The sequence below is a fragment of the Cucurbita maxima genome, unplaced genomic scaffold, assembly GCF_002738345.1.
Source record: "Cucurbita maxima cultivar Rimu unplaced genomic scaffold, Cmax_1.0 Cma_Scf00027, whole genome shotgun sequence".
Classification (NCBI taxonomy): domain Eukaryota; kingdom Viridiplantae; phylum Streptophyta; class Magnoliopsida; order Cucurbitales; family Cucurbitaceae; genus Cucurbita; species Cucurbita maxima.
Window position 1 is genome coordinate 950,709 of NW_019272043.1, and position 25,676 is coordinate 976,384.

The window sequence follows — 25,676 nt, forward strand, 5'->3', positions numbered from 1 at the left end:
ATTGAAATGGAGTTTGGGAGAAGTTTATGATAGACGTTAGAGAGAGAGAAAAATAAAACATAATCTAAGTTTTGGGTCATTGTTTGTGATGTTATGCTAAATGAAACATAACCTAACAAACAAACACGTTTAATATCCATTTAGTTTTTTCGGTTTTTCTTTAAATAGCGTTTAACATAAGAATCTCTAAATGATTCTATTGTGAATTTGTGCCCATGATTTAGAAGAGCATATTCTCATGTTCAAATAGGAATACAGCTGAAAATTCAGAGAAAAATTGTTACGAACGATATTGTTTTGGTGTAACTTTAATGGCAATTATGGGAAGCTTGAAGTTTTTTTGGCCGGAGAATTAAATTTGGCTTCAAGAACAATGCGACTATTGGCACTATATTTGGCGGGCGGATAAGAAGGGTTTTTCCTTGTATAATAGTCAAACAAATGTATTCATCCATGGACTTCTTAAACAAAACCATCACTTTCGCCTTACTTCATATCAAATCTTTTGTTTTGTGTGAGAGTTGTGATGTGCTTGCTGTAATATTACTCTAATCAAAATATTCCATTTGTTGCAGAAGGATCAATATTATAATCCAAATATAGCTCAAATTAGGTTATAATATAAAACACAAAAAGGTTGGAATTTGTTATATTTTCTAATTTAAATCAACGAAAATTCTTCAATTAGATGCCAAGGAACTACGTAAAGACTCGTGAATGTATTAAGCTTGATGTAATGACCTTAAGTTTCTATGACCTCAAAGTCACTATTAATGTCTCATGCTCATGTTTTATGCTGAAATATAACTCTTAAAAGAAAAGATCATCTATTATATAAATGTCGAAAACATTTAAAACATCATCTTCTCTCAAAAAACATTAGCATGATCTTACGATCATGATCCTACCTATTTAAAGTTTACGAATAGGTTGTGGGTGTTGCGCCCCGATGCCTCTAATCATTGGCTTTACCGATAGAACTCGTACGCGGGCTTCAGCTATCTTTAGGGAAACTTCGGAGGGAACTAGCTACTAGACGATTCGATTGGTCTTTCGCCCCTATACCTAAGTCAGACGTAGAGTGTTTTTAAAACTATAAAAAAACACAAGCATGGTTTTATAACCATGGTCCTACCTATTTGATAACCATCTTCATCGTTCCCGAGTCACAAGTCAAATGATTTTTGTACAATCAGAATCGTGTAATACTAAGTCCTAACCTCTCTGTGCTTTAATGTCCTTTCATGCACCATCACAAGCAGTGGATCTCAATTCAAAACCGCTCTAGTAGTTGCTTAATGTTACAATCACATTCTATTAGGATTTGAAAAGTGATTGTGCGACTCTCACTCTCACTCTCGAGTAAGTTAGCCAATTAGAATTTGAGTCACCATTGACACGAATTACGTATACTAAATTTATTATGAGTTAGCTAGATATTATTTTGAAATTATTTTTAGAATAAAAGAAGTTATTATAATATTAAATGAAAAGTCCACCTGTCTTAATTATGTCATTTTAGATTTAATGGAGACAAGTGTCTTAATTATCCTTTTTGTTCATAATTTTAATTAATTTCAAATTTAAAAATGGTCTTAAAACATTTGTAAAATGTGAATGATAATATTGAAAAATTGAACTAATAACCATATTTAAAAAAAAATATATATATAATTTAGCATTTTTAAAAATATTTACGTGTTTTATTTTAAAAAAAAAAATCACGTCATTTTTATATTTCTTTTGAAAAATGTTAAAAAAAATGAAAATCTTTTCGATCACCCGAAACCTAGATTCAAGTCAACGATAGACAATAACTCCCCTTAACACAAAAAGTTGTCCTCATCTCATCCCAATATCTCGTACACGGGTGAGTAATTGACCCTCCTATTGTTAATTTATGGGAGGTTATAAGACTATAAAATGAATATTAAATATTATAAAGTTAATATTTTAATTTCAAAAAACAGAATTAATAATTTATTATTCACTTCTTTTTAATCCTATTATTAAAATTGTATTACTATAGACAAATATAATAAAATTTTAATTTGGTATCAAATAAATATATTTATTTTTGTTTTGGAATAAGCATATTTTTAATTTTACTTTTTATAGGTCTTACCATTAAAAAAATCAATAAATCAATTAATATAAAACTATTAAATTCACGTTTTTATGGAAAATGTGAATTTTTTTTTTTGTTAAATTATAAAAAATACTATTAAATTCTTCTCGTCTTAAAAATTACATTTATTTTTTCAAAAGTGGTAATATTATCTATATTTCTTTAATAAATATTTTAAAATTACTATTGCAATACTAATTAATTAGAATATTCATAAAATTTAAGTTTAAAAGAATGACATTTCGACACGTGGATTAGAGGAAATAGAAGTACCAAAAAAAAAAAGAAAAAAAAAAAATATATATAGTTTTGGTTTTTTGGTGAGAAGAAAGTAATAATTTACTAAAAAGTGAATGTAACCATTAAGGCCTATTAGGCGTCCAAACTTACACAAGAACGTCACTCTGTCGCAATGCCGCCGTGAATTTCCATTTTCCGATTTCTTGTCGGTCTTCCAAAATTCCGATTTCCACTCGAGAGATTCTCGATCAGTCCAGTCAAATCTCAAAGTTCTTTTTCGTTAACCGTCCACTTGTTGTTTTGTACGATCATAATTTATCGTTTTCTCGTCTTTACTTCTCTTCGACTTCACGTTTTTCGCTTTTCACCGGCTGCCGCTAGCTTCCGGCAGCGTCTGTATATGAACTTGGACGACGCTTTTTTCTACTACTTCCGGCTGCTGTTGCTACTTTTTTCTCCCATAATTTCATCCAGTGTATCCAGGCAATGTACTTCGATGGTGATGGCCAGCACTAACTAGTGCTGGTGGCTTTCTAAGCCTACGCTGTCTTTTCCGAAAAAGTATGTCCATATCCATCATCTGCCGGAAAAAATAATTTTGATACCTACTTGATGGTGTTAACTCGTTCTGCACGTGAAGTTAGGGCTTTATACTTGTTCGCTTTTACTCCATTGAGTGGACTATTCAATACTGATTCGGTTATCTTTTGTGCAGTTTGCAGCAATTGTGCATCTGCCTCTTTCTCTTGCGTACATGACTTTCTCAGTTACTGACGCTTCCGATCCGAGTAAGGGACTTCAATGGCTGGCGTCGGTCTTTTCTGGCATTGTTTTCTGCAAGATTGTAAGTGTGCATATTTGAACGAGTCGCGAATCATATTGTTATTGTTTGTTTAAAGTAGACCAACCGAATAGGCAATCCATGATTTCCTCCTCTCTGGGAAAAAAAAAAGGCAATCCATTACATCTAGTGAGATTTCACTGTCGAGGCTTCTTGCTAGACTGAGGAACAGTTTCCTTGACCTAATTTCTACTGTTTCTTTTAGAAGCTGTTAGTTGATTCAATTACCAATCTCCATTGATTTGTTGTTGTCTCGTCACTACACACGTATATTGATTGAGGTTTATTAGTGGAAGCGTCTTGAGTGCATATGTGAATAAAGACGTGCTGCTCTCGTATGCACGTCTGTTTGTTAATTTTGAGAATTGGAAGAAAAATGTTTTCCTCTAGTTCAATTGTGGTGCATCTAGCTTTTTTTGATATGCGTGAAGTTGTATAAATGTTCTTAAACGTTTACTTCTCGTTTACTAGTGTCGAATTTCAAATATTAATGAAATTACTCTTTTTATTACCTACGTTCGTTAAGTGCTTATGCAGTATAAGAAATAATAAAGAACAGATGATTTTTTAGTCTTTTGCTCATTTAAATTGTTTTCTAGCGAAACTTCAATTCTTTTATTGGATCTAGAACCAGATAGGAAGAAACAAGAGTGATTGTAACAGAAAGGCTTAAACGAGAGTGGTTGTCAAACATATTTTTTTTGTATTATTTCTTTTGTTCTTCAGATTAAACATGGAACTGAACAAATAAGAACTGATTATCAAGCGAGATAGTAGAACTAGGAAATGAAAGCATTACAAAATAGACCCTTAATTGCAGTATTTTTGTTGTTGTGCGATTGCACATGATTGAAAAGAACGCATGTTCAGGAACTTCTCTGTTACTGGACAATTTATGCTTTTTTCTAGTCAAGTTTAAATTGGTTTCTTTTTTGAAGGTTTACACGTTAACAGGCATCCTTAGCCTCCAAAGTTTCAAAGCATATGGCCAGTTAAGCGATTTTGGGAAGGTTGAATGGAACAATAGGTAAAATTCTCGTGATTTTTTTATTTCATTTAGTAATTAGCTTATTTCTTAGTTGTACATTTGCTATGCGAATGTAAAATGATGAATTGTTATTCTATTATAGGGGCTTTTCAACTTTCCACGCCCTAGTTGCAGCATCTTCTTCTCTTTATCTTGTACTGTTGTCAAGTACTTTCAATCCAGGTTCCAGTAATGAACTTCTTATAAGAAGAACGTCCTCTCTATCTGATATGACATTGGGGGTAAGTTGATGAGCAGAAAGGTCAAGTCTTCTCCTTGTGTAATATTTGGTTCTAATTTTTTCTCAACTTGCTTTCTTATGTTTGCTGTCATTACAATAATCTTGCCCGTAACCTATTTTCTGAGTTGGCTCTGCTACATAATGTTATGATTATTTTGTGTAAAGTTCATGTCTTATATGTATATGTCTATTTGTATATATTAGTATAATTTTGTTGTTACAAACTATTTGCCTATTATATTATTCAGTTTTCTCGTGACCACTAATTGCATGATGCAAGGGTTATGTGTACGAGTTGAACTTATTTGATATAGAAGTTTATGGTTGGACACTGTTTCAATGTGAGTATTGTTCACAACTAGTGCCTCTTGCATTAATTTTTATTGCCATTTTGTTCTTTGATTGAAGAGTATATTGTGTATGCAACACATACTCAAGACATGTACACAAGGGAGTTGCAATTTAGAGTTTTAGAAAGCTGGACAAGAAATAGCATGAGCTTCTACATGATCAAGCACTGTACCCTGCCTTAATGTAATATAATATAAGCATCGTTGCATTTTATTAATGTCCTATATTGATTTAGTATAATTAAAAAACTAGACAATTCAGAAAACATTAATTTTCTTGTAGACATGAAATTTCAAATGCTCTTGCACTCAACTGAGTGATGGGCTGTAATGACATAAATGTCATTTGGGCCCTTTACCTTCTGACTGTTTGTCATTTCTGGTCGTGTATTCAATTTTTCTTCTCTTTTTGTTTGTTTTTTATATGTGTTCTTAGATCTTTTTCCATTATCGTCACTTTCTCTTCCATGAGGTGCTTAGTGGCTGCAAGTGATTAGTTACATGTGAAGTAATTTTTTAACTTGTGTAACGTTTTACACTTTCTCCATTAAAAAACAGCAGTTAGATTCTTTCTCATTTTTTTTTTCTTTTTCCTTTTGCTTTCTACAGTTCTCTATTGGCTATTTTCTATCAGATTTAGCAATGGTCCTTTGGTTCTTCCCGGCGTTAGGTGGTCTAGAGTATGTGAGTATGGAGAAAGGTTATTTTTTTTTACCACATAATTGCAATACATTACATTCATTTGATATCATATTTAGTTGTGCTTTATGTTTCAATTTTCAATATATCATTTTATAGTGGAAATATAGAAGGAAGCTGAATAACTGCTTTTATTTTTCATTTTTGTATGGTAGAAATAAAACTCATTCATCTCCCCCTATAAGAACTATAATAAGAATTGTAGAAGATACAAAAAATTGTTTTCTCAGTTTCAGTTTTAATTTTTATTTTCTAAAAAATTATAATGTTATTGATGAAATGCAACATATAAGTAGAGAGTCGAGACTAATTTAGTGCATATATTGTGGAGGGAGATTGATTTGAAAAAAAAATAGTAGAAAAGTTGAGTGTATGCAGTATTTGTTTATATATCTAGATACCCAATTACCCAAATGGCGGGTAGAAAAGTTTGTTGCGCAGTGACTTGAGGGAGCAACGTGAGATAAACTACATATTGTGGGTATGTGGAGTGATTAAGTTATGAGTGTGTTTAAGTGTAGCAAGATGCAAGAGTGGATTGGTCAGAAATTGATCTATCGTAAGAAAGGAAGTTATTTTTGTCCATATGGTGAATTAGTGCAATGAGAGGGGAGCATGAGAGCATACCCATGGATTGTGAAAAACTACTATGAAAGAGAATGTGATAATTTATGGATTATTTTTTACTTGGTAAGAAAGTACTGGAAAATAGAAATATCATGGGTTGACTTAGTGGTCATATGAGCTTCGGGGAAATAAGAAGGAATGAGTTCATGGTGGCCACTTAGGATTTAATATATAGGCTGGCCAGGACAGTAGACTTGAATAAAGAAAACTGAACTTTGAAGACAGTAGACTTGTGTGCTTAAATACTGAGTGAAAGCTGGTAACTGACTTTCCTAATTTTAATGACTTCAATAGGTTCTGCATCATGGACTGTCACTGTTCTCAATCATTCAATCCCTCTTAAGTGGTCAAGGACAGGTTTACATACTAATGGTTCTTTTCACAGAGATCACCACTCCGTTCGTAAATCTTAGATGGTAAAGTTCATCACTTATGATTTTATGTTTCGTGTTTCTTAGGGCTGGTTTGGGAGGGATGTCAAAATTACCAAAATCACTTTTTTCATGCTCTTTTAAAATATTTTTGACATGACAAAAATGGTTTTGGCCATTTTAAAGTCACTTTCAAACATGCCCAAAATATAGAATTCATTACTCTGTTTTCTAGATCAGAAAAAGAACGTATTTAGTTTTGAACTATTGGCTCGTTGCTTTCATTTACTTCATCAGGTACTTGGACAATGCTGGCCAGAAGAACTCAAATCTCTACGTCATTAATGGAATTGCGCTGTTTTTTGGGTGGTTGGTAACGTCCATAACTTGAGATCTGGTTTCATTTTAGTGTATAACAAGATTCCCTGTTCAATAGAAATTAATTTATTTGAGTGCGTTCATGCAATTGAATTAAATGACATCTTTAAAAGTTTATAAATGATTTATTAAAAGTGATTTTCATATAATCATTCTAGTTACTTTTAAATGCAAAATTGTTGAATTGTTATTGCATGTTTGAGATTGATTTTTAACTTGTAAAAGTGATTTCATCCATTTCAAAACCACTTCCAAACATACCTGTGAGTTCGTTGGCATCTTAAATTTCAGTCTATTTTTTGTTCAAGACTGATAAGTGTTGTTTCTTCAGGTTGCCAGGATTGTCTTATTTATATATTTTTTCGGCCACATGTTTAAACATTTTGATGAGGTGAGTAATTAACATCTCTCGTTGCAAACTGAGCCTTGAATAATTTGCTTATGGAGAATTATATTCTTAGTGAACTGTTCAAGCTCATTTTCCTTGAAGTACGATGCTAGAAATGATAGATTTGCAAGTCTAGTTCCATGCTTGAATTATTCGATCCATGATAGAGATGTATGTTCAAACTGACACGAAGGCACTTCATTCTTACAATGAAATATTTATTAGCTGTTTGTTATCGAAGGGAAAAAGGTAAAATCTGTTGCAAGTTGATGCTGACTTGGCGGTGTCTATAATCTGTGTGAGACTATGATACGGAGAGAAAAATGGAAAGTAAAGAAATGATCTATTGCTTGCAATGCCACTAGCCTTTCTGCGAGAGCCTCCTAGTTTGAAAACTTTTTAGGTCCAATAACCTTTAAACTACTTTCAAATTGTTCCTTTTAAACGTGGTGGATGAAATTCCCCTAAACTTTTCTTTCATTGCTTTGATTGCTGACACTGTCGGGTCAGATAATTGGTGGTTTGAGTTGGATTCCTGATCATAATTTCTTACTATATTTGGTTGAAGTGGGTAGCTGGGAAAGGTGGTTCGAATTGGATTTCTAAGAAGAAAAAGTTGATATTTTTATAAGGGGCGGTAGGTGGCACATATTGGCTAGCCTAGATAACTCCTCCGTCATCCGAGTATGGGGTGGATTGGATGAATTTGGAGTGATTTTATTTCATTTTAAAAAAAACCAGTGTTTGATTAGATAATTAAACAAATATCTAAAAGTTGTAAAGACTAAATAGCACTTGGGAGAGTTTTAAATTACTTTTGGTCTGAAAATTGTTAGTGTTTCATGTTGTAGATGATGAAAGTCCGACATCGACTAATTTAGGGAATGATCCTAGGTTTATAATCAAAGAATACTCTCTCCATTCTATTGGTACGAAGCTTTTTTGGAGAGCCCAAAGCAAAGCCATGAGAGCTTATACTCAAAGTTGACAATATCATATTATTGTGGAGAGTCGTGTTCATCTAACATTTCATACTTGATAGCTTAGAAGCCCGTCGGTGTTGAAGAATTTTCTGTTCCACCACATGTTTCAGGTGAAGAGTGTGTATCCTTTGGGCTTCTACACCTTGCTGGCGGTGCCTCCTATGCTGGCTGTTATGAACGTATTCTGGTTTTGGAAGATCGCCAGAGGAATGATTAAAACTCTCAAAAAAGCAAGGCACAGCAAATGACAGGTCCATTTTGCTTGATTCCTTCCTTATTTGTCTTTGTAATACGCTATTCAGTTGCCCACAATATTAAATGTAAAAGATGTAGTTAATTTGGTTGTAGAACTCTGCTTCTGCACCGTAAAACTTAAGTAATCGGACATAGATACCTAAAATTATGTTTATTAATACAGACTTAGCATCATACTTGTTATTAATATGAACTTCGAAATGTTCTATTTGGATCTTCGGATCTGCAGCTTGTGTATTACTTCCGATTTAAGTGAGCGGTCATATGACGATCTATGTCTAGGACTCTCGGTTAAAAGGTTAAATGTCAAATCTTGGGTTCGGTCATAATATGAGAAAATGAACTTTCCTTTGATGAAGAGAGTAGTGCCTATCCAATTGAGAAATGAGTCTTTAACTGGGTGACCACCCACGTGTCGCAATTGGGTTGTGTACTAAATCGTTACCCACGTTTGTCAGTTATTGCTGCACCGTGTACAAGCACAACCTCCCTTAGCTTTGTCTCGTCGGTAAGACAGTAACGTATTAGGTAACGCCAATTTAATGTGCATGAATTTGGTCCTTTGAAATTTAGGAATATAAATTATTGTTTTTTTTATATTCAATTTAGTGACTCCAACCTTTCACTTATTAGTCAATCATACTGTTGAATTATTCTTCAATAATTAAAATAAAATAAAATAGAAAATGGATTACTAATTAATATAAATATCAATTTAAACATAATTTATTGGATAAAATATAATTATTGATGATTCAATTCCAACTCTATAATTATTGAATTTCAAATTAAATTAAATTAGATCTTTTTAAATGAAATTCTATATATATATATATATAAAAAAAAAACTACTAAAATGGTATTTAAACTTAAATTTATTGTGTTTTATTGAAGAACACATATTTAGAAAAAAATCTATATGGTAAAAAATGAAAAAAAAAAAAAAAACAAACAAACAAATTTAGTCATATAGCTCAAAACTTATCTTTTTACCTCTTCATAGTCACATGGGGTACATTAAATCCAACGCGGAATTATAAAATTTGGGTTGAATTGGATTAACTTTCTGCCATCAAATAAATGAGTTGACTCATATTATTAAATTATATTAAGATAATTTATATATCTGTATGTTTGCAGGGGTGTGATCTTTTTAAAACATATTTTTAAAATATATAATCTTAAAAAAACCCTAAACCAAAAACATATTTTTAAAATATATAATCTTTATTAATTTTAACAAAACTGGGATAAATATTAATTTAAAGATTTATAAATAAAAAAAATAAAAAATAAAAAGTTTAGGAAGTAAAATTAAATGGAATGAAATTAAAAGAATAAAATAATATTTTAAATTCTCCATATTTGGAAGCAGCGGCAGCGTTTTACGCGGTCCAAACACATACAAAACGAAAGAGCCGCGAAGGGCCGTCGACCGAGCCCTTCCACGCCACTGCCTCGCCTCTTCCGTCACACTCGGGGCCTCCAAATCCATCCCCCAAACTAAACGTATAAACACTCTCCACTCTCACGTTGCTTTCTTGATTACATTCAATCTTTCAAACCAATTTTTTCTTGCTGTCTTTTTCACCGGAAGTTGTGGAAGATTACGAAATGACGGATCGAAGAGGATCATAGCGGTTTCTTTTCTTTTCTGCTCTGGAATACGGCATGATGTGGAGGAGATGGTGTTCTTGTGCTTGTTTATCCAGTCGGAGATTGTTGATGAATGGAGCTCCCGGCGTGTTTTCTCCTGTACCTTCTAATGGTACTTTTGGTCTTGGAGGAATTTCTTTAATTCCATCGACGACGGAACGTTCGTCGGCCTGGTTTTATACCAGAATGGTTTCGTTTTCGTCATCTGGAGATTCGGAGAATTCTGCAGGGGTCAAAAGTGAGAGTGGTGACTCTGGAATTGGCGGAGAAACGGTATCGTTTGCGGAGGCCAAAAGGTTGATGAGATTGGTCAATGTCGAGGCGCTGAAGATGAAATTGGGGACTGAGGGGAAGGAGGCCATTGGATATTCGGAGCTTCTTGAAGCTTGTAAAAGCATGGGCATGGCTAGGTCCAATGACGAAGCTGCTGCTTTTGCTCGAGTCCTCGATGAGGCTGGCGTGGTTCTTCTCTTCCGCGACAAGGTCTATCTTCATCCTGACAAGGTTGGTGAAATTGGTGATCGGAATGGCACCTTTCTCAGTTAATGAACTGCATAATTGTGTCATCCTGGCATGGCATCAGTTGTTCATAATTCATTCTCATTCAATTTTTGGTTCATTTAGTGTCAGAGATTGCACGAGGTAGGAGGAAATTTCCACGAACAAATTAACTTTCTTTATAAGTATAGGATTTCAATTTTAGAAACAGATTGGTGACAAAGTAGGGAACATTTTAAGTCTTAAATACCTTTCTTCTTTTGAATTCAGGACAAATCTTGTAAGAACAAGGCCAAATTGCACAAAAACATTAAAAAGGTAGAACTGAGTAAGATTACTCTGGTGGGGATGGAAGTTTTTGTAGTTTAGTATAGTGTAGTTCTTACAAGATTTGAGGATATGAAATTTATTCTTTCCACAAACATGATTTAAGATATGATTTGGTTTCTGCTGAGAAACTTGATTAGCCAGTTGTGAAGAGGTAGTGTACATTTTCTTTGTTCAGAGATTCTAGATCATACCTTGTTTGTCACCAATGTGAGAACTATATGTGTGTCCAATGGCTTAATTATTCATGAGCGTGCTTGTATCCTTGGCCCAAGAACATGATCATAGTTTCTCTGTCTTTGTTCTTACGAGATAGAGTGATATATGTTAGAGGAACACAACTCTCCACAATGGTATGATATTGTCCACTTTGAGCATAAGCTCTCATAGCTTTGCTTTGGGCTTCCTCAAAAGGCCTCATACCAATAGAGAGTGTATTCTTAGATTATAAACTCATGATCATTTCCTAAATTAACTAATGTGGACACATTCTTCGAGGTGGCTTTGCTTTGGGCTTCCCCAAAAGGCCTCATACCAATGGAGAGTGTATTCTTAGATTATAAACCCATGACCATTCCCTAAAAGGCCTCATACCATGGATGGTTGAATGTAGCTATGTCTGGCATTTCATCCTTGATTCTTGTTGTTGCTCAGTACGTACGGTCATGTCCTTGATTCTTTCTTAGCGTTACATAATCACGTGGTGTCTTCGCTCGATCCTGATTCTTTTGATTCTTTTTGCACTGTGAAATCCCACATCGGTTGGGGAGAAGAACTAAACATTCTTTATAAATGTGTGGAAATCTCTTCCTAGCAGATAGCGTTTTAAAACCTAGAGGGGAAGCCCAAAAGGGAAAGTCCAAGAAGGACAATATCTGCTAGCGGTGGGCTTGGGTCCTTGCACACACTAGATGCTCGTTGACAGAAGTGGAAGCAGAAGATTATGTGTTTACTTACTAGCACATGAACTTAATGTTATTAATGTCATGCTTTTTCAGGTGGTGGATCTGGTTCGACGAGCAATTCCGATTGCTTTGATGCCCGAAGACGACCCAACGAGGAGCGAGCTAATGCAGCTGCAAGAAAAGAAGGAAGACATTGATGTATTGGCACATAAGCAGGTGCGACGAATCCTGTGGACTGGGCTCGGGTTAGCCATTGTGCAAGTTGGACTGTTCTTCAGGCTGACATTCTGGGAATTCTCATGGGATGTAATGGAACCAATTGCATTTTTCACCACAACAACTGGATTGGTGATGGGCTATGCTTATTTCCTGTTCACTTCAAGAGATCCCACTTACCAGGATCTGTTGAAGAGGCTTTTCCTGTCAAGGCAAAGGAAGTTGTTCAAGAAGCATTCTTTTGATGTTTGCAGATTCAAAGAGTTGCAGAAGAAATGCAAGATGCCTCTCGACGCCACCACCAATATTAAGAATCGGGTGGGCGTAGATCTCGACCTTGAAGATTGCTTGAGTAGAGATTAACTACTTATTACACAGGTAAGTGTTTCTTAACTACTATTAACATCCCTAATCTTTTCTTTCTGGGGGCTGTCATTCAATTTTGAAATTTAGTTATGAACTGGTAAATAAATACTTGCCTTGTTCAATCGTATATGAACTCAAATAACCATGCCATTTTCATAGCTTCTGTGTCTTTACTGCCCACCTGCATTGCTTTTGTGCTTGTGAATTGAATTCTGAGGCATTTAGGGAGAATTTAGTTCATTGGTTGGTTCTCTAGACTATTTAGGGTTAACAAACAGCTACCCGCGGTCTAAGTGCATTGATCAGGGCTTCATGATTACTTTATTCCATGCATATCGTTTGCCAGTAACAATATTTTTATGAATTTGATAAATGCATTGCTTGTGAGGTATGTGTTCGTGTATGTTCTTTAGATCTCCCCGAAAATTGGCAACGGATATTTGAAAGAAACAATTGCTTAATTACAGTGTTTATTCCATCGAACATCTTATTTGGCTAAGTTCACACTTGGAAAGGGAGAGAGATTGGCAGATCAGCTCGAATAAAATATTGATTAAAAGTACAGACTCTTTGTTCGGCCTCGAAACCAACCTCTAAGTTCCACAAGAGGTCGAGCAAGTGATACTCATGCTAAGCTTTCGTTGCGTATAGAGAGATTTGACAAGAGTGTGAGCTAGGAGCACATAGACTATGTCTCACTCCATCTGTGCCAATAATATGACATCACATTTTTATTAAATATATATATATTTTAATCTTTTTTCTTTTTATAATTAGACTAAATATAAATTTTTTCAGTATTTTTTTTTGCCAAGACTATCATCACATAATATTTAAATTAAGTATTTAACATAACAATAAAATGTATTTCTTAAGACTTAATAAATAAAAGTGCTCAAAATTGGATTAATTAAAAAAATAACTTTTTTTGAATAAGCAATGGACTTTGAAGCCATTAATAAAAAAAATCTCAAAATATTTATTAAAAATTATAATTAATTGAATCACTGTATTCTAAACAAGTTTGTTATTTATTTATTTTATTTTATTTTTTGTAAAAAATAAAAAATATAAATATATAACAATATTTTTAAAAAAAAATGTAAGGATGGATCAAATTGAAAAAACACAAAAAATAGAAGGACCAAAAAATAAATTTACCCTTCTAATTAATTGCCCCAGCAGGTCTCGTAGATTAGTGTGGGCAAAATGGTAACTTCATACTGTAAAAGATAATTAGATAAGGTTCCGTCATTCTGTTTGCATATTTGGCTGATTAATTTAGTTGGCCATTTCCACCATTTTTTATCTGCTCTTCAATCACAAGAAGAAGAAGACGAAGAAGCAATTCACCAAATGTTAGGCACTGCGAATCTAGTTATGGGCTCTTCTTCAGCCGCCATGCTTACTTCAACGCAGTGTACTGCTATGAAGTCTCTTGCGAGTTTCAGAATTGGTCACCATAGCCACTGCCGAGCACTTTCACTGCCTTCGGGATTACCGTCTGCTTCTGGTTTTAGCTCCTGCTTCTTCGCTTCAAGAGGTTCTTCGCCTCAAGAGGTTCTTCGCCGTTCAACACAGCAATCGCCGCCGTTAACGATCAACTAGTGTCCTCTTATTCGGCAGGCGAGGTAATCGTTAGGTTTCCGAGCTTCTTCCGCATTTCGTTTGTCTTCAATTTCTGAAATCCGGCTTGGTGTTCATTGTTGTTCTAATTTAGGTATGAATTGATCGATACATCAGGGGTTAGGTTTTTCAAAATTGTCGATGTCCATGGAAATCTAGTGAAATTGTATGTATGTATTTTTCGAAGTCGAGATGTTTATGTTTAATCACGAAATTGATCCTAATTTGTTATGCTTCGTTGGTTTGCCCTATTTCGTTCTTGAAATTTTGGAATTGTGGAAGTGAAGCTCACTGGTTTTATGATCGTTTCAATGCAGCAAGAATCGAACAAGTACCATTTTGTAGTTGCAAATGCGAAGTTCATGCTCGATGAGGAGGAGCATTTCAGGGAGCTTCTCTTCGAGCGGCTTCGCTACTATGCCGCGCGTAACAAGGAGCAGGACTTTTGGTTGGTGATCGAGCCTAAATTCTTGGAAAGGTTTCCTAATATCACCAAGAGATTGCAGAGACCTGCCGTTGCTCTTGTTTCAACCAATAGTACCTGGATCACGTAAGCTACCTGTTTTCATTTTTTGCATTATTCACCCTGCTTTGCAATATTACATTATAAATAAAGGACGTTGATCCAAAACTACAACCTTAGTTAGGAATCGGGGCATAAACACTAATGTCTAACAACTCGAATTATGCTCGAGTTCCATTTGCGTCATTTGCATTGGTACATTTACTTCTTGCTGCTCATTTGCTGTGATACTTTATCATGGAAAATCGATCATCTCGAGGCCTAATAGATTACAAAAAAAGGAGATGCTATATGTGAGATCTCACATCGGTTAGGGAGGAGAACAAAGTTTCACTCCCTAGCAGACGGAAGGGGGCTCGGAAGGGAAAGTTCAAAGATCGACAATATTTGCTAGCAGTGGACATGGGTTGTTACAAATGGTATTAGAGTTAGACACTGGACAATATGCCAACGAGGAGGTTGAGCCTTAAAGAGGGTGGACACAAGGCAGTATGCCAGCAAAAACGTTGGGCCCTGAAGAGGGGTGGATTGGGGGTTCCCACATCGATTGGAGAAGGGAACGAGTGCCAGCAAGCCCCAAATGGGGAGGACACAAGGCGGCGGTGTTCCTTCAAGGACGTTGGGTCTCAAAGGGGGTGGATTGGGCGTTCCACATCGATTGGAGAAGGGAACGAGTGCCAACAAGGACACTGGGTCCCCAATGGGGGAGGATTGTGAAATCCCACATAGATTGGAGAGGAGAACAAAACATTATTTATAAAGATGTGGAAACCTCTCCCTAGCAAACGCGTTTTAAAAACAATTGGCTAGCGGTGAGCTTGGGTTGTTACACTTTATCTCGAGATAAATCATCGAGGTAGATAACAAATTTTGAAGGACTACTGGAGGCTTGAATATAATCAACAGCTACAATGCATCTTAATTCTATAGAGCTTAATTCTATAGAGCTTTGTTATTTGCATATGCTGACAGAACAACATTTACTCCCATCTGCACTTGGTTAGTTTTTGGATTTCTAGTTTCTATAGATGCTGTAATGCAAACTTACCTTGTTGAGAAGTTGTTTAGCAACAGCAACTGAAACTCATTTACGTTTAATAACCTCATTTGTATATCGTGGGTGAAGTTAAATGTTTACAATTACTACAAAAGCATCTCCGGCAACAATGTCTTGGCTCGACAACCCATTTTAGTCCTTTCTTTTGTTGATATGGGCAGGTTCATGAAGCTGAGACTGGACCGAGTTTTAGCCGAAAGCTACGAAGCCGATAGCTTAAACAAGCATTGGCTTCTAACCCGACCAACATCGGAGTTTGAGAAGCCTGAAAAATGGGCGGCTCCCTACCCCAAGTATGAATATGGATGGTGGGAGATTTCCTTGCCGCCAGTGACAAAAACAGAAGCAGAAGCAAAAGTGTAAGCTGTGTGATTTTCTTTAACATCTTTAATCAATTAGCATTTGGATGGTGCGAGGATTTGATAAACCATTTGTAGTTGGAATGCAGCTTTTGATTATTCTAATATGGTAAATGAGTTTACTTTTGTGGCTGTTCTTCATTTTAGAGTCGAATGTACAGGATTCATTTATTTTTTTTTCATTTTTTCTTGTTATAATTATTAACTTATATAAAATGGGCTGCTGCTGATTTCATTTCATCCATATGTATACAAGGTGTAGATATGATCAATTAAAGTGAGTATAGTCGATCGAGAATTGACATGTACCTCGATTATGATTTGAATCCTGTAAGTATAGTACATAATTTAATTAGTTAGTTCAGCAGTTGTTGACATGCAACATGCAAGTTCGTGGTGTATTGGTGAGTTTAAACATCTTAATATATGTAATAAATCATTTTATGAAGTAATAATATTTGCATAATAATAATAATTTAACCCTAAATGGTAAAACACCATCATCTTCTTCGTCGTTTTTACCAAGAAATTGAATTAATTCATTGAAAAAAGAAAAATGGAAGAAGCTGTATTATTCTTGTTTATGGTGTTCTTAAGCTCCTCCTGCAATCTCCTTGAGCGGCTTCCACATGAACTTCCTCCTGCAGCAACGCCAAACTCAAATCTTTCAGCTTACATATATATATATATATATATATATATATAGTTGAAAATGGAGATAGCAGAGAAGAAAGCTACCAATTCCCGCACTCCGCGATGACTCGGACTTTTGGCCGGAGAGTCGGCAGCAGAGCAAGGAACTGCAACTCCGCCTTCGACAGAACCTGAACAGTGTTTTCAATTCCGTAATTGATTCTGAAATCGTTAATGGCAGATTTAAGAATCTCACCTTAGCCTCGATTATCCACACCACTAGTCCCTTGGCGTTCGGCGGCAGAGCCTCGAGCCTGTAATCGACTTCCGGTGGGAAATACCACCGAGCGATTGGCTGCTTCCCTAAATGAGCCTGCAATTCGAAGCCGAAGTAAGATCAATCGAACAAACCCTAGGGGAAAAAAAAATTGAATTAGCCGTAGGGATTCGATTGAACGGACAGGGCAAACGGGGTGAATCTTGGTGAGAGTGGTCTCAGGATCACCGAGGCCGCGTGCGGAGAGGTCGAGGAAGTAGTAGCCCTGGTAGCGGAGGCGATTTAGGTATCGGCCTTCGTAGCCGCCTTCGTGCGGCGAGTAAATCGCTAGGGCTTTATGTTCCTCCACATCCGATAGCCATTGACCTAGGTCGAATTTCAGCAAATCTCCGCCGATGAAATCGCCAATTCCGATTCCCTCGCATCTCACCGTCGCTGCCCTGCCTTTGCCGGTACCGAATCTAGTCCTCCGCCCGATCACCTGCAGGGTCGCAGGCGAGGTCAGTGGACGGAGCCGCCTTGGGTGAAGATGGAGCGACGGCGCTAGTGCAGCTCCATTAAGCATGGAGGCTAGAGGGGGCATGGTGTGGGTTTATTAGTGAAAAGGAATTGGAATGAAGAAGGAAAATGAGGATAGGAGAACGAAAGGAGGCCATGGCTGAGGAATTAAGAGAAGGTTGAAGCTAATGCACAGATGCCATGGCCGTGGTTTGTGTGGATGAAAATGGAGATAAAGCTCCCCGTCTGCTTTCGCTCTTCTTTTTTATATTTGTAATAGTTTAGGAATAGCTCAAAAGTTTTATTAAATTTCTAATAATTTAATTTCATTCAATGTTTTTTTTTAACCTCAGATAAAATAAAAAACGTCCTTCATTGTTCGGTGCCAGAGTATGTTCAAGTGTTTAACCATGGTCTTCATCACAAAGTTGTTGGTGGCTCGAGAATCAACCATAGTGCTCTATGTCGTTCTGTGGTAAACCCAGGCTTCAACGTTCATAAGATCACGCTCTACTAGCTTTTTCATTTCTAGGCTCCCATGCAAGGATTGTCAATGTTTCTACTAGTGGTGTTTTTACTTTCATCGTTTCAAATTCGACTTCTAAATTCGTTTCACGTGTCTTGGAAGGTTTGAAGGGTCACTGCCTTTGGGCATTCGGACATTCAATGGGTCCCCTTACCCACACCTCCTTATTTATTGAGTTTGGATTGATATAGTCTCAGATATTTTTAGTATGTCTCAATTCCCTCAATTTTCGTCTCACGAATATCTCGACATTTTCTAGGAAGAATTGCGAAACGAAACTCTTATTTGATTCTTTTCCAAGTGTCTGTGGTACATTGGCCGAATTGAATATTCATGTGCCTGGATCTCTACCACAATTTCACATCGTTAAGCTAGATTCAAGAGTCTTGACATCTTAAATCCCATAAAAGGGGTTAGGTTATGGGATCCTTACCTTGTTAAGTTGGATTGTGTCCCCTGATGGGGATTGGGTCCCCACCATTCTCACGGTGAGTTTAGTTTGACGCTCAAATCCACCCTTTCAATCTTGACCACATCAAGAACAACTTTCACATCATTATAAGAGTTTAAGAGCAACTGAATTATAGTCATTTTATGTGATTGTCTAAACCTTCAATACATTTCTATATGTGGGCTACAGAGTCCGTCAAACTATCCCCACACTCGAGCCATAATCTCATGTGACTTGATCTTCTAGGAGCCAAGTCACCTTTGATATCAATGATCACAATCGCACTTTTTTTGGAATTATAAAGCGATTCAAGTTAGTCAACCTAAACTTAGGTAGCCAATGGAAAACGGTTTATGATTTAGTTTTCACCTAATTTTGTAAAACCGGTTTTAGAAAACGAGGTTTGAAACAGTGTCGAAAAACGTTATGAAAACAATTTGAGAAAGCAAATGTTATAAGCTCGCAAGCTATAAGGGATAACAACATCGATAACATATAACCTCGGTAATAAAATTTAACAACTAGTTTGTATCTTTATATAATACATTTTAAGGCAAATTAACTTTGGTAGGTGTAGACATCAAAAATGTCGAAAACAAGGTAAAAGGATTTAGAATGGGCATGCAATCACTCTCTGGTTAAGCATGACCCATATAAAAAAAAATGACGGACTCAACATAACTCAACTAAAAAAACATAGGGTTGAGCTGGGTTGTGCAGTCTATTTAAGTTGTTCGGGTCACTAACCCAACCAACCCAAGTTGTTCGGGTCACTAACCCAACCAACCCAACCGTATAGACCCATATAAAAACTTATAAGTCTATATAGTCTTAGAAATTAGAATATTATTCCTAATAGTTTGTTATAACTAAATAAGATTGAAGTTGTTTTATATTAATTTCATGGATTAAATTAATGATATCCAAAGAAAGACACAGAGACACGTGGCATTCGGTAATAGCCCACCAGGGGCCCGAAAAGTTTCGGGCTAAACAGAATGGATCAGGCCCATTGAAAAATTAACCGAATAAAAAATAAAAAATAAATAAATAAAGTTCTATCTAACTTGCTTTCAACCGGAATTGTGGGCTCCGACGACCGGGGTTTGAGAGATATAGAGAGAGAGTCAATCGAGATTGAGATTCAGAGAGAAGGAATCCAAGGGTAAATGATTGGAGAATGAAGTTCTTGTTTCGATTAAGTTTCCATCGTCAAATTCGGTTTCCGTCTGATTCTTGTTCTTCAACGACGAAAATCAAGCTTCTTATCTTCAATTTCCTTCCCTCTTTTGACCAATCCGAATCTATCCTCGAGTTCCATTGAGAAGGCTGCGTGCAGCGCTGAAATTGAAATTTGACATTTCAATTGAGGACCTCTTCTTGTTCTTTTTTCTGCACTGGAGGTGAGATTTGTTCGTGTATTCTGAAATGGTTTCGTATTCTTAAGATTGGCCAAAGGGCTTTTGGAATCTAGGGAGAAAGAAGGAGATGGAATACAAGAGGCGGCATCAAGGGCCGATAAGACCTTCAGGTTTTGAAGAAGTAGCTCGGAATTCTCGGCGCTCTACTCTTCTTGTATCCAATGAAGATGACGATTTACATGATCTTAGTAGCGATAGTGGCAATGATGCTGTCGGAAGTTCGCGGTCATCAAGCTCCCCACAATCTCTTGCTGCTAAAGCCATAAAAGCGTCATCGGCATATAGGGATTCTTCAGTCTCATCTGCTTATGCTGCGCGCTCTGCTTCCCGCGTCCCGAAGCCCACTTCATCTTCCGCTTCTCCTTCCCCCGCGTCCCATCAGGTTTAATTTCTGTCTTTTCTTTACTCTGCAAACGGTATCTTCTGCTATAACTCTCAGTATTATATTTTGGTAGTTTGTTTGGCTGAGTAAAAATAATGTTGCACCTTACTCTTGTTAATTTGAGCATTTTAGATGCAGTTTTTGTTCTTTCTTTACTTCGAAACTGAATAGTCCATTAGGATTCAAACTTATAGATACGATTGATGGCTCTATTGGTGTCTCTGCATATTGGATCTTTCAGCAACAGTATACTAAAACCAATGTTTTATGAAAACTGAATTTTACTGCTAGATCTACGTTACAAAACAGAGGGGAAAGAAGAAAAGGAAATGATGCCTGCCTTCAAATAATGGTTCTATGAGACTAGCCCCCCTTCCCTTCACTAGCTCTAGAACCTTGTAATATATGCCATAGAAATGTAGCAGTGTTTTCCTTATTATCTTTGAAGAAGAATTCATCGAGCGCAGCAGACTTGCAAAATTTCTTCTCTTGTCTCCATTAAATGTTGCAGTTTCTCTTTTATCCTTGATTATTATTTTGCCCCTATTGGTTTGTTGAGGAAAGAAGAACGAAACTACGTTGATATTTTAAAATTTTCCAACAGCTATATGTTCACCTTTCTCTTATCATTGATAAATTCTACTATGTCCGCTGCTTGTTCATCTATCATATATTCCTTTGCGCATTATATTACTTTCTGGCTATCTCTGTGCCGGATACATTGCCACCAGGCATGTTCTTGTTGTTTCTTTTCATGCTCGGAGAAGCTCTCTTTGCATTTACTCTATCTAGTTCCCTCAATTATGGTGGATTTATTTTTCATTGCCTTTCCTTGTGGGTTCTGTCGTTCTGTGGCATATATCCTGATGTGAATCAAGTGATGGAAAGAAACTCTTAGTCATTTAAGGTAGAAGGAGAAAATGAAGGGCTTTAGTTTTCCATCTATCACACATAACACCCTCAATTATTTTAAATTTACCACTTTGGGCGAGGAGTATCATTTATGTTCTATTGCCTGAGGACCGTCACTTTTCTGTGAATCTTATTAATCATTTTATATTTTGCATCCTCCTCCAACAATTGAATAGTTTCGCTATTTACTATCTCTTCTGAAAATTTTGTTGTGCGTATTAATGTAGGATTCAAAGGCATATGAATATACATCAATGAAAAGTTTGAATGAATCTAAACATGGATTCTGGGGTGCGTTGGCCAGAAAGGCAAAAGCAATTCTTGATGATGATAATGATGTCCAGCAACCTGAAGCACCTGGAAGAATGAGGGAGCAAGGACTTGGTACAGGTACCGCTACAAGGGTCAAGGTAAGATTTTCTTAAATTGCATTTCAATATTGACCTAAGTATCTCATGGGAGGACATCTTATCTGTAGAATGTTTTGGTAGGATGTTAATGTGTCTGTTTATAGTTAAAACCCAATATTTTTGTATCTGTTGTAATATGCAGAGTTATGACAGAAGTCGGTCAGATGAAAGCCAACAAAAAACAGAAAATTCCTCTTTCCAGAAGGGATTGGGTGCCATTACATCTTCCCTTAACTATATTGGCAATGCTTTTGAGGTAAGTTATTAACTGAAATTCATAATAGCCTATCTAATTATCCCTTGTAAAATAGGGATTCCTTATGCTTCTTTCTGTTTCTGAAATATGTAGCATGAAAACTTTAATATATATATATATATATACATATATATATATGTATATATAGAAAAAGACAGTAAAATACCATTTCATTCCTTGTACTTTGAGTTTCTGTCACTTTTTAGTTCTCGCACTTTTTCAATAAAGCTTGAAATTGGTCCTTACCATTAGTTTCAAGTTTATTTTTATCGAAATTGATTAAATAATAATGATTATTTTCATGCAAGAAAGATACCACATGAATATATTTCCAAATTTTGTAAAAGGAAGGCTATTAAAGATTAAATAATTTTTTAGAAAATTAACAATAAACTAAGAATAGTGACCAATTTTAAGTTTTATTGAAAGTTTAAGAACCAAAATGGAATGAAACCTAAACTACATGGACTAAAATGATATTTTAACCAAAAAGAAAAATATGCCATTAAAACATCAGGGGTCATGGACCATGCTGAGTGTTCTAAGATTACTTAAATCTCCATTTCACATCGTTCTTAAGGATATTCCTTGTCTCCTTCTCAGGAAAAGCTTACGGCCGTGGAAAACAAAACAGCTGATATTATTCAAGAAACTCGCAAGCATATTAAGAAAAAATCTGGTGGTTCAGTGGCACAGTATCATACACCAAATTCTGGCTTTAACATGCATTCTCAGACACAGCCTCAACCACAGACCCAAATGCAAACTGGCATTGAACTTCAGCTGAAGGCATCTCGCGACGTAAGGTGGCAACTGTATATCACTAGTTTATGAAGTTATATCATTAAACCATTGCTTAAAGCTTATTTGAATTATACCAATGGCTTTAACCTATAAGTCAGTTAGCTTAGACCGAATGATCTGGGGATTGGATCTATGTGCTGTATTTTTCTTGCAAACCTTTTTTAAACATCCGTTGGTCTTGTTCGTGTCTTTTTCTTTGGTGTCTGGCTTTGTTCATTTCCACAAGATTTGGTGTCCTGAGCTTCACATGAGGATTCAAGGCTTTTCTTTTTATGGCTCATATTTCCTGCTAACGATGTGTTGCAGGCTCCTGTGGAGGTTTTGATCTAGGTTCTTGTTCGTTTCACAAGTTTGTTGACTGGATGGTGTGGATTTGGATTATTTATTATTGTGTCCCCCTTTTGCCGAGTTCTTATGAAATGACCTGATATGTATTTAGAGTTTGTCATGTGTCTATCCTCATCACATTGATATTTGGAGGATGTAGAGTATCAGCGATGCATTCAAAGGAAGTCCTGAATGTTTGTATATGCTACTCTGCAGTTCATGTTGAATAGTAAAACCTTCATGTTGTAGGATGCAACTAATTTATTTGCCCTTTCTGTCCTATATTTTTGTATGACATATTGATAATGTTTGTATCATATGTGATATATAGTTCGTTCGATATAAATGTAGAAGTTGATTTCTTTTTCTTTTTGGAACTTGTGCATCTATTTGCATAAATGTTTTTCAATTGCATCCACCATCAGTGTACTAATGAACACGATGTCACTGAAACCTATATATGGTGCAAGTGAAATTTGATTGCTGTTTGATATAAATTACTTTTCTTCTATGAATATCAGTCTACTTTCTTGGTAGAATTTGCTGTAGCTCCGTTTGATATGTTTTGCAATAAGAAAAATGGGCATATATTTTTTTTATTATTATTTGTTTGACTCCATAGGTTGCAATGGCAATGGCTGCCAAAGCAAAGCTGCTTCTTCGAGAGTTGAAGACTGTCAAAGCAGATCTTGCTTTTGCAAAGGAGCGATGTGCTCAGCTGGAAGAAGAAAGTAAAATTCTTCGGGAGAATCGTGAGAGGGGGAACAACCTAGAAGATGATGATTTGGTAACCACTCTCTCTATTCACACCATCTTTTTGCTCATGTTGGACCTTTCTTTACCCATTACGTCAATATGTCATAGGTAGCATTCATTTCTAGAGAATCATTTTAATCAATTGATTTCAGTTCTAATTCCTAATGTTTTTAATTTTAGATACGACTCCAACTCGAAACACTTCTGGCAGAGAAGGCTCGTTTGGCTCACGAAAATTCAGTTTACGCACGCGAGAATCGGTTTCTAAGGGAAATTGTTGAATACCACCAGCTGACCATGCAGGATGTTATATACCTGGATGAAGGTACAGAAGAAGTCACCGAAGTTTACCCCATTAAGCTCCCTGCAGCATCCAATCTCAATGCCGTTTCTCCGTTAACGTCTCAGCCAATGTCGTCTTCCAACCGATCTGGTGTAGGGCTTGACATGAGTTCTCAAATGACCCAGATAATTCCTACTTGCCCTTTACCCCCATCAGATCTGAGAGGAATCTCCTGAAGCTTTGCATAAACAAACTCTTTTTACATTTTGAATATGCTGGTTGGTTGATTGCATGATGAAACCCATCCAACCCTATGATGCTTTGATTAGTTTGATTTGAATGATAAAAAAAAAAACTGTACCTTGTAGTCTGTCTCCTCTTATACTGTTTGTGCTGTGTTGTAATGCAACAATGCTATTTTCTTTTCCTTTCCAAATACAGGGTAAAATTTATTATGTTTATTTACTCGAGTGACTGGAAACTCAAACATCTAATCTTTTAATCTGTTTACCCAAACATCTGATCTTTTAAACTGTTTTATATTCATGATCGTATGTGGCATGCACGATTACTTATTACGCAATATTTTGATAAAAAAAAATATTTAATTTCTTTTTGTTTCATTATATTGTTGAAAAATAATATAGAAATATTTGTTTATATGACGAAAAAAAAAGATTATTTTGTATGTAAAAGAAAGAAGCTTTGGACATGAAAAGGTGAAATGGAGGTGGAGCCTTCCAAATTCCAATTGATTTGTGGGACAATGCAACACATAATATCTATATTGGATAACTATTAGAATGGTGGGGTGGCTTCCTTCAACGCCACACAATTAAGTTAATTAAATAAATAAATAAATAAATAAATAAATATATATAGATATTAGCAATAAGTCTAAATCATAGTCGAACATGCTAATGAATAAATAATTTAAATATGATCATTTTAATAATTGAAATATAAAGATTTCTAAGATAAGTTTGGTTTTAAAAAAAAAGATTTTAATAATAATTTTTTAAAAAATATATAATATATAAAAAGGGAAGTGAACAGGGAAAGGCGGCGGCGGCGGCGGCGGCTATAGTTTTGGAATTATTGGTCGGTTAAGATGTGTTTGGTAAACAAACAATGGAGAATGGACCCTTTTGCCCTTTGCCGCCTTCTCCATTCTTCTTTAACTAACCATTTATCACTCTTTTATTTTTCTTAATTCTTTATTTCTTCTCTCTTTTACACATCTCTCTCCACCTTTTATTTTCATTATACATTCAAATATAAGTCCATTTTGCCCTTAAAACGTTATAATTGGTTGTTTTTAAGGCACCTTTAATAGTGAGTTTAAAATGGTTGAAAATTCTTCTATCCATAATTACTTTTTGAATCAACTTATATTTGTTTGATAAATCTATCTTATCATTAGTAACAATGTTAACAGACAACCCGCTTTTTAATTTGAAAAAAATAAAAGTGTATAATTAATTTATAGTTAATGAATTGTATTTTGAAAATGGCATAGTCAAGAATTTCACAAATTAATTTAATTAATTAGTGTGATTAAAAGGTATGAAATAATAAGTAAATAAGTGATACTAAAATAGCATAAACGTAGCATCCTCTCTAAACTTTTTTACTAACCAAAAAAAAAAAAAAAAAAAAAAAAAAAAAAAAAAAAAAAA

At 35.5% G+C, this 25,676-nt stretch overlaps 5 protein-coding genes and 1 long non-coding RNA gene across 9 annotated transcripts; 4 read left to right on the forward strand and 2 right to left on the reverse strand.

The window, feature by feature from the left end:
* Positions 1-1,256: 1,256 nt before the first annotated feature.
* LOC111499815 lies at positions 1,257-19,597 on the reverse strand. The gene is made up of 4 exons (XR_002721009.1): positions 19,525-19,597; positions 17,879-17,884; positions 13,906-13,919; positions 1,257-1,267 (listed from the first exon to the last, which is right to left on the reverse strand). It is a non-coding gene; the product is annotated as an uncharacterized LOC111499815 (long non-coding RNA).
* LOC111499774 (transmembrane protein 56-B-like) lies at positions 2,504-8,740 on the forward strand. 2 transcript variants are annotated; one of them, XM_023151456.1, is made up of 9 exons: positions 2,504-2,929; positions 3,084-3,212; positions 4,148-4,236; positions 4,340-4,478; positions 5,437-5,511; positions 6,448-6,569; positions 6,822-6,897; positions 7,234-7,293; positions 8,384-8,736. In XM_023151456.1, the coding sequence occupies exons 2-9, from the start codon at positions 3,123-3,125 to the stop codon at positions 8,519-8,521; spliced, it is 789 nt and encodes a 262-aa protein (XP_023007224.1). In that variant the 5' UTR covers positions 2,504-2,929; positions 3,084-3,122; the 3' UTR covers positions 8,522-8,736. The 2 variants fall into 2 exon arrangements, with proteins under 2 accessions (XP_023007224.1, XP_023007223.1); XM_023151455.1 differs by lacking the exon at positions 2,504-2,929 and adding an exon at positions 2,944-3,007 and having other exon boundaries at positions 8,384-8,740.
* LOC111499768 (calcium uniporter protein 6, mitochondrial-like) lies at positions 9,932-13,210 on the forward strand. 2 transcript variants are annotated; one of them, XM_023151443.1, is made up of 3 exons: positions 9,932-10,688; positions 12,008-12,508; positions 12,964-13,210. In XM_023151443.1, exons 1-2 carry the CDS (start codon positions 10,200-10,202, stop codon positions 12,491-12,493), a joined length of 975 nt encoding a protein of 324 aa, XP_023007211.1. In that variant the 5' UTR covers positions 9,932-10,199; the 3' UTR covers positions 12,494-12,508; positions 12,964-13,210. The 2 variants fall into 2 exon arrangements, with proteins under 2 accessions (XP_023007211.1, XP_023007210.1); XM_023151442.1 differs by lacking the exon at positions 12,964-13,210 and having other exon boundaries at positions 12,008-12,940.
* LOC111499783 lies at positions 13,756-16,425 on the forward strand. 2 transcript variants are annotated; one of them, XR_002720995.1, is made up of 5 exons: positions 13,756-14,049; positions 14,082-14,127; positions 14,440-14,672; positions 15,864-16,178; positions 16,324-16,425. XR_002720995.1 is itself a non-coding variant. In XM_023151469.1 (4 exons), exons 1-4 carry the CDS (start codon positions 13,853-13,855, stop codon positions 16,063-16,065), a joined length of 678 nt encoding a protein of 225 aa, XP_023007237.1. In that variant the 5' UTR covers positions 13,756-13,852; the 3' UTR covers positions 16,066-16,180. The 2 variants fall into 2 exon arrangements, 1 of the variants encoding a protein (XP_023007237.1); XM_023151469.1 differs by lacking the exon at positions 16,324-16,425 and having other exon boundaries at positions 15,864-16,180.
* On the reverse strand, positions 16,479-17,668 carry LOC111499786 (NAD(P)H-quinone oxidoreductase subunit N, chloroplastic). The gene is made up of 4 exons (XM_023151475.1): positions 17,156-17,668; positions 16,951-17,067; positions 16,800-16,885; positions 16,479-16,702 (listed from the first exon to the last, which is right to left on the reverse strand). The coding sequence occupies exons 1-4, from the start codon at positions 17,552-17,554 to the stop codon at positions 16,654-16,656; spliced, it is 651 nt and encodes a 216-aa protein (XP_023007243.1). The 5' UTR covers positions 17,555-17,668; the 3' UTR covers positions 16,479-16,653.
* On the forward strand, positions 19,538-24,352 carry LOC111499745. The gene is made up of 6 exons (XM_023151404.1): positions 19,538-20,249; positions 21,389-21,571; positions 21,714-21,827; positions 22,431-22,628; positions 23,581-23,745; positions 23,895-24,352. Exons 1-6 carry the CDS (start codon positions 19,935-19,937, stop codon positions 24,231-24,233), a joined length of 1,314 nt encoding a protein of 437 aa, XP_023007172.1. The 5' UTR covers positions 19,538-19,934; the 3' UTR covers positions 24,234-24,352.
* Positions 24,353-25,676: the final 1,324 nt, after the last annotated feature.

Bases quoted from the DNA above. Each gene is read 5' to 3' on its own strand.
- LOC111499783 (XM_023151469.1), top strand. From the start codon at position 13,853: ATGTTAGGCACTGCGAATCTAGTTATGGGCTCTTCTTCAGCCGCCATG. The intron at 14,128-14,439 runs GTAATCGTTAGG...GTTTCAATGCAG, and splicing joins CCTCTTATTCGGCAGGCGAG to CAAGAATCGAACAAGTACCA. The intron at 14,673-15,863 runs GTAAGCTACCTG...TGATATGGGCAG, and splicing joins ACCAATAGTACCTGGATCAC to GTTCATGAAGCTGAGACTGG.
- LOC111499774 (XM_023151455.1), top strand. From the start codon at position 2,981: ATGGTGTTAACTCGTTCTGCACGTGAA. The intron at 5,512-6,447 runs GTGAGTATGGAG...TGACTTCAATAG, and splicing joins CGTTAGGTGGTCTAGAGTAT to GTTCTGCATCATGGACTGTC. The intron at 7,294-8,383 runs GTGAGTAATTAA...CACATGTTTCAG, and splicing joins TGTTTAAACATTTTGATGAG to GTGAAGAGTGTGTATCCTTT.
- LOC111499768 (XM_023151443.1), top strand. From the start codon at position 10,200: ATGATGTGGAGGAGATGGTGTTCTTGTGCTTGTTTATCCAGTCGGAGA. The intron at 10,689-12,007 runs GTTGGTGAAATT...ATGCTTTTTCAG, and splicing joins TCTATCTTCATCCTGACAAG to GTGGTGGATCTGGTTCGACG.
- LOC111499786 (XM_023151475.1), bottom strand. From the start codon at position 17,554: ATGCCCCCTCTAGCCTCCATGCTTAATGGAGCTGCACTAGCGCCGTCG. The intron at 16,886-16,950 runs GTGAGATTCTTA...AACACTGTTCAG, and splicing joins TGTGGATAATCGAGGCTAAG to GTTCTGTCGAAGGCGGAGTT. The intron at 16,703-16,799 runs GTAGCTTTCTTC...GCGTTGCTGCAG, and splicing joins ATCGCGGAGTGCGGGAATTG to GAGGAAGTTCATGTGGAAGC.
- LOC111499745 (XM_023151404.1), top strand. From the start codon at position 19,935: ATGGAATACAAGAGGCGGCATCAAGGGCCGATAAGACCTTCAGGTTTT. The intron at 21,572-21,713 runs GTAAGATTTTCT...TGTAATATGCAG, and splicing joins GTACCGCTACAAGGGTCAAG to AGTTATGACAGAAGTCGGTC. The intron at 21,828-22,430 runs GTAAGTTATTAA...TCTCCTTCTCAG, and splicing joins ATATTGGCAATGCTTTTGAG to GAAAAGCTTACGGCCGTGGA.